The sequence below is a fragment of the Lathyrus oleraceus genome, chromosome 1, assembly GCF_024323335.1.
Source record: "Lathyrus oleraceus cultivar Zhongwan6 chromosome 1, CAAS_Psat_ZW6_1.0, whole genome shotgun sequence".
Classification (NCBI taxonomy): domain Eukaryota; kingdom Viridiplantae; phylum Streptophyta; class Magnoliopsida; order Fabales; family Fabaceae; genus Lathyrus; species Lathyrus oleraceus.
In genome coordinates this window covers 98,014,560-98,021,806 of record NC_066579.1, presented here as the reverse complement: position 1 = coordinate 98,021,806, position 7,247 = coordinate 98,014,560, and the positions used below count along the sequence as shown (strand labels likewise).

The window sequence follows — 7,247 nt, the reverse complement described above, 5'->3', positions numbered from 1 at the left end:
AAATAATTTAGAACATTAATTTAGAGACAAACACAAATTAATTTAGATCACAAGCATAATATTGATTTAGAACATTACCCTCTTTTTGCTGTCACTTGGGCTTTAATAGTCTGAATGGAATTTGTGTAGGTATCTCCTATGTGATAAACATGTTGTCATCATTTGCCCCACTATCAAGTTCATTAGCTATGTAGTCTTCTTTAATGAAATGTTCCCTACCCATCTCTTGTGTGATAAATATGTTGTTAGGTGGTTCACTTGGGGTCTCACCATCAACAACAACTAACTCATAAAGCATATCCATCATCCCTAAATGGTTTTAAATCTTCTTTCAAAGAATAACCATCATGCTTCCATCATATTTTAACATCCCCAGCATCAAACTCAAGGTTAATCCCTTTGACTAAATCACAAGCTTCAAAATAAGACCAATAATCTGTATCTTAACTACTATATGCATAAACTTCTCCACCCTCATATATTAAGTCAGGTTCTTTTACAAAACAACCCTTGTTGTAGAACACAACCTTAAATTTGCCCATGTCATGTACAATTAATTCATTTAGGATCAAAGTTTTTCGAATTAGATCCAATACAGTATGCAGTAGAAATACTAATATACACATACAATCCAGACCAACACATATGGTATTCAACATTAATGCGAGTAAAATAATTCTTAAACTAACCCTAGCATTACTAAATAAATAAAAATGAAATACTTGAATGGACCACAAGCTTGCTTTCAACTGGGACCATAAGATGCAAATATCTGGGACCACAAACTTTCTTTCAGCTGGAGGAACCACAACACCAATAGGATTTCGACTGAAAGGTACCATAAGCACAATATATAAGACCACACAGATGAAGAAGAAAACATTTAAGGCTTGACTTATGAAGAAGAATGATGGAATGGATTAAGAATTTTGGTTTTCTAATCATCTAGCTAACATTGTCGGAATATCATCCACACTGACGAATCATTGAAAAAATAATCCACGTTGAAAAATTAAATATGTTTCATGCAAGCCTCTGTTAGTGGAAACTAACGGGAGAGACTAAATTTATGGATGGAAAAGTTTACAAATATCATTATTTGAAGGAGAATTTTAGAGAAACTAAAATTAAATTATGACTTATAAAATAAGGACTAAAAACATATTTAACCCAATAATATATTAATAGACATTTTGATATAATTGTGATAACGTAGTTTAGTTTTCTTGGCTTAATCATATTTGAAATGTCAGCATCAATAAGTTGTGCATATAATTTATAAAACACAAGTTAATATTAAAAATGTAGATATGAAAATAAATCATCATTCAAAATATACCATCAATTAATAAGTGTAATGACTCTGTGTTGACATGCAGTTCATCAATTTTCTACATAAAAAAGAGAATCAATTTTCTACACAAAAGAGCAGATCATTTAATCATTGAATACATTTAAGTTCATTTATATACTCAAACTAATATCTATAATATAAAAAAAATGATGTTCTGGAAAATCCTCTAATGTCCTACCCTCTTCTTCCGCCACCTCATCAAATTAAGGGCATTTTGTATCTAAGAAATATTTTTTCCAACCGATGATGTCAATTTGTTCTATTTCAACTACATGTTTATTCAATTAGACCATGGTTTGGAAGGTGTAGTTCATTTGATGATGTCACATGCTTATATTTGATTCTAAACCAATCTATCCAATTCAACTTTTTCTCTTTTCTCTTTACCCAATATCAGATCCAATTCAAAATTTATTGTAAAACAATTTGTAATTGTAACAAATAGGGCTAGACAACGGGCCGGGCCGGGCGGTTTCGGGCCCAAAACCCTCACCCAGTCCAACCCACAGTTCATATATGAAGGCCCATTTCCGCCCAATATCAACACGGTTTGGACGGGTTCAGTTTGTGCGGATTGCGGGTTTGTTTTAGCGGTTTATTCGGGTTAAAAACAAACTTATATATATATATATATATATATATATATATATATATATATATATATATATATATATATATATATATATATATATATATATGCAGTTATTACCACTTGCTAGTCTTTCAATGTATAGAGCACATTCCAAGAATCAAGTATACACAAAATCTTATAAAACATCACAGCTGAGAATTTTATGAATGCAGCCTAATGAATCCATTAATGTACGACAAGTAATTAAACTCAATCTTACAGACACACAGCTTAGAGGAAAGATGAGTGAAATGGAAAGCAGAAAACAATACATAGACATTGAGCTATCAACAACTACGTGTTTAATGACTGTTTAAGCTCTTTAATCTTCTGTTGTGTCATTTCTCCTCTCGAAAAATCAAAAACCTCTTCACTCAAAAGCTAAACAACCATTTTTTAGGTTAGTCATTGACATTGACATAAGAAACATAATTTAATGAAAAGTGAGATAGACTTACTTTCAATATAGCCATGCAATTCTCACAGATTGTTTCACTAGTTTTAGCTGCTGAGACAAGATCAGGAATAAAGCTTCCCCATCTTGCTGGCCACTCGTGCTTCAAAATCTGCATGTGAGACACCCACAATTACATAAAGCCTTTAAGTACAAATTGTCCTAAGATGAATGAATGTGTGTATAAATGGAAAGCATAAAAATTAACCATAGAAACATGGGTTTCAGAACTTAAAAAACACAGGAATTACTAGTCAATGTTAAGAAACTGTGCTGTTTACCTAAACTAATATAATGTTGAGTTTGCTGACATACAACCTTTCCGCTCGAAATGAGGCCTCATTGCTGGAAAGCTATGCAAGAAAAACCAACAATAAGATCCATGATGCGGGAAAAACCAAGTACTAAAAAAGAAAAAACTATGTATGCCTGACTAGCTCAACACAAATAACTGCTTTTGCGAAATACAGCTGATACCTGTACAATGATATCAGAGATGAAATTATTCATCCCGTCTCGCTGCTCAGCAGGTAATGCATTCCATCAATATTTAATCACACCTTCAAGAACCTAAATATAATGTATAAGAATAATGAGGCCCTTTAACTTTTTGATCCAACCAACAAGCTAGTCTTAAGGTCTCCCATGTAAAAAACAGGACCTTTAAGACTCTGATAAGCTCTATAGAAGTTCAATGTTTGCAAGATATGGTTGAAAACAAACAAAGGTGGTTGTTACATCTGATATTTTTCCATTTAAGTTTAAGATCACTCAATCAACTAATGGCACAAGAAAGGATGGTTGGTATGCCAAAGTTTTCAATGCCTAAGAAACTTTGTGAAAGTTGCTGGGTAGGAAAGCAATCCAAGAATTCTTTCAAGTCCTATTTTCGTATGAGATCAATGTGCATTCTTTAGGTAGTTCATTCAAATGTTTGTGTCTAAGTCATTGTGTGGTATATTATTATTGAGCAAAAGACAAAACAACAAATGTCCCCAAAATGCTGATTTTGATAAACTTCATATAATAATATGATAAGATGCAGAGATAGTAACTGGTTTAGTCATATACTTAGTTGTAGCGAGACATAACATAATAACCACAAGACATAAGAGACGGAGTGAAGATGAAGTGAAACCTTGTCAGCATGTCAGGGTCAACATCTTCCCATTTCACCTCTTCAATAATTTCCACAATATGCTTCGTCCTCTTTTTAAGCTCTATCGATTCAAGAAGATGCAGATCAACACTCAAAAATGTGCCCTCGTCAATAGGACAAGTAACCTGTAAAACATATATGCTAAGGTTAACACAGGGAGGACTTGCAGAGATTCTTTGAAAAACCCAATCAAATATGAATACACACATAAACAACTGAGACATAAAATATGGCAGGAGATAAAGACAGATTTACCCTTCCATTAGTAAAGATAACATTGACACCAGATTCAGACCCAAGGGCTGTAGACAAAAACTTCTCTGCCTGATAACAAGAAGTCTCATTAGTGCAAACTTTCACGGTTACTGAACAATAAAAAATGTCACTGAAAGGCTGATATAGTTTAGAAAAGGGAAAAGCAGCCAGAAGGAGTACCTCACTCAAATGGCTTTTCACTTCATCAGCAGAAAATTCTGAGAGGGAAGATCTAAAGCTCTCATATGGTAACCCGTTAGACTCGGCAAGCTTGCAGATCTCATCAATAAATGCTTGGGTCCCATCAACACCCACAGGAGATGTAAGGATGTATTTCTGCAGATAGACTGAGGACAGCTGATCCAAAAAGTTTAATGCATTCTTTTTATGGGTGCATAAAACCATGCATTCATACAATAGCTATAAAACCGTGCATAAACTTAGAAAAGAAATGCATAAAACTGCAGAATCAAATAGACAAATGCCAATCAATCTATTATTAAAAGTCAACTTTAAAAGTTATAAAGCAAACCTATATGAGGATGTAGTAATTTCAAAAACCTTCACAAAAAGGAGGCTAAATAAATTTGTAGTATGATTGCCACTAAACAGAAGACCTACACGAGCATCTTTGGACCCTTCTATCTGTAGAATAATGTTCAAATAAAAAAATACAAGTACTGAATAAGTGGCCCAACACTCCAACCAATGACAGTCATCAGGCTAAAAGATAGAAGCATATTTAAAAGAAATGCAAATAAGTATTAACCAGATAATTGAAGCCTTGGCAAAGTAACTTAATCCCACTCGCTAAAGTGATGTCAACTGCAAAAAGATGTGTCACGGGCTTCAAATCATCCATTGCTGCATTGGATAAAAACAGTCCAAATGATAAGACTAAAGACCAGTGTGTAGGAATGGACCTGTTTATTTTAACATATCAAACAACTTACATCAGGGTGAGATTTTATTTGTCCAAAATATACTTGTTCTTGTAATCTCTGAGTCTCATCATTCAAATATAATTATTAGAGTAATTAAAGTAATACCAAATTTTAGTTTATGAAACTAAAAGTTGAGCACATAAAGCAGACTGAAAGTTAAACAAGACATCAAGCACAGTAATAAAATGAATTGAATCCTCTACAGTTCAGGGTGTACATTATATACTAATGTGACAGTGGTTAACCATTGGCAATTAAACAAGGAGCATGTTCAGGGTGTACATTATATACTAATGGGAAAAAACCATGCACTATCAATCACATTAGAACGAAAGCAAGAAAATGATAAAACGATAAAAAGAGTGAAATACCAATGCTCAATGACGACAACAGTTTGGGCAGTCTCTTCTTTAACAGCTCCAGAGCCTTCACCTTCTTCTTTCACTTCCCAAACGGATGGAGTGATGGGGAAAAACTTAAATATAAAGCAAAATAAAACCTGTAGAAACTTTCACAGGCTCCAATGGCAACCAACCAATAGGCATTGGTAACTTTCACAGGCTCATATATATAGGTCATGCATGACTCCAAAAAATCAAAAATCATAGCCTAGCTATTTTTCATTCGGCCATTGAGTAGTGATATATATATATATATATATATATAGATCATGCATGACTCCAAAAAACGCAAAAAACATAGTTGACCTGGAAAATTGGACAACATAAACATTAGTTTACAAAAATAATAATAAAGTAATAAGTAAATAATGATATACATACATCCATTTCAAGCACAACCCGAAGGTTGTGGCTGAGACTGTGATGATGAGACACCTGATACTCGTTTTGCTGCTAAAGACATTTGTTGAAACTCTAAAATAATTAAATAAACAATTTTTAATAAGGCATAATTATACAACATTACATCATATTTATTAGAAACTCAGTAATGAATTTACCTGTTACAATATCTTCTGAAAGCTCAAAATCTTCCATGAGATTCATATCTTTGAAATAGGTAAAAAAAGGTCTTAACAAATTCTAGGTGCAAATTAAAGTCTCGGCCATTTCAGCAGTTAGAGAACTCCTATAGGTTTCTACGACTCTCCCTCCTGTGCTAAAAGCACTTTCAGAAGCAACAGTAGACACTGGTGTGGCTAAAATATCTTTAGCCATTGTAGATAAAATAGGATATTCGATTGAATTACGTTTCCACCACACAAGAATGTCAAAGTTAGGATCCCTTTTGACACACTTACTAGAATTACACACCTCAAGCTCATTTTGTTGATCAATCGAGTCTTGCTCCTCTAAATGTTGCTCAAAAGCATCGGCTCTAGCCATAAGTGATGAACGGGCAGTAGATGCATTTGTTTCATCATTGGAGACATTATTTCCACCACTACCAAGAGGCTGTATGGAATTATGTTCTTGGTCATAAGCTTGCTTATGCCAATCATACAACTTTTGTAAATTCTCTTTTATAGATTTTACCAAGTCACTACCAAACTTTGATCCAACTCCATACATGTCCTTAAACGCCCACTCAATGCAACTCAACTTGTATCTTGGATCAAGAATAATACCAAAATATATCATCTTGTTCATCTTATCAGGAATTCCCCAATATCTATTATATTTTTCCATCATATCTCCACCCACACTTGCAAAAAAATCATTTAAGTTCAAAGTAGCTTGCTTTAACTCACAATAAATGGCAGACACTTGGTGAAAACAAGTATGCAAACTCACATTTTGAGAGGTGGAAAAAGTCTTAGTTACTTCATAGAATAACTTTAGGAAAGCGCTAAAAGCCCTAGCAATGTCCCAATCATCATTACTAGGGGGATTACCTTTTCCAAAGAACTCCCTATAGCTCGACTCTTCATCCTCAAGCTTTTCAAAAGCGAGTTGAAACTTCTCCGCAGCCTCTAGCATTAAATATGTCGCGTTCCAACGAGTTGAAACATCAAGGCATACTAATTTTTTGCAAGTTATTCCAGCAAATTCAATGCATTCTTTAAACTTGGCTGCCCTATGAGGTGAGGACTTAACAAATCTAACAGCATCTCTAACACTAGTTACAGATAAATGTTTATCTTTCAAACCCTCATTTACCACCAAGTTCAAAATGTGAGTTGAACACCTCATATGAAAACACTCTCTGTGATACGGTGAACTGGACCTTATTGGATTTGTAATCGCAATGTCGCGGTTAGCAAGAGTCGCCACCGACTTTTCTCTTATCCCATAAGGAAAGGTGGAAAAGAACAGGAAAGACCTTAATTTTAGATTCTTAGGTTCGGGAGGTACTTTATACGAAGGGAAGGTGTTAGGCACCCTTCGTATCCATGGTTATCCATGGGCTCTTAATTGCTCAATCATTTATGTTTTCTTTGTTTGAAAAAGGTGGTTGAGAAATGTATGAAAAATGTTTTGAAAATGAGA

At 34.0% G+C, this 7,247-nt stretch overlaps 1 protein-coding gene across 1 annotated transcript; it reads right to left on the bottom strand.

Moving 5' to 3' along the window:
• Positions 1 to 5,840: 5,840 nt before the first annotated feature.
• On the bottom strand, positions 5,841 to 6,950 carry LOC127093619 (zinc finger BED domain-containing protein RICESLEEPER 2-like). Its single transcript, XM_051032565.1, has one exon. The coding sequence runs from the start codon at positions 6,948 to 6,950 to the stop codon at positions 5,841 to 5,843; it is 1,110 nt and encodes a 369-aa protein (XP_050888522.1).
• Between the last annotated feature and the right edge of the window lie 297 nt (positions 6,951 to 7,247).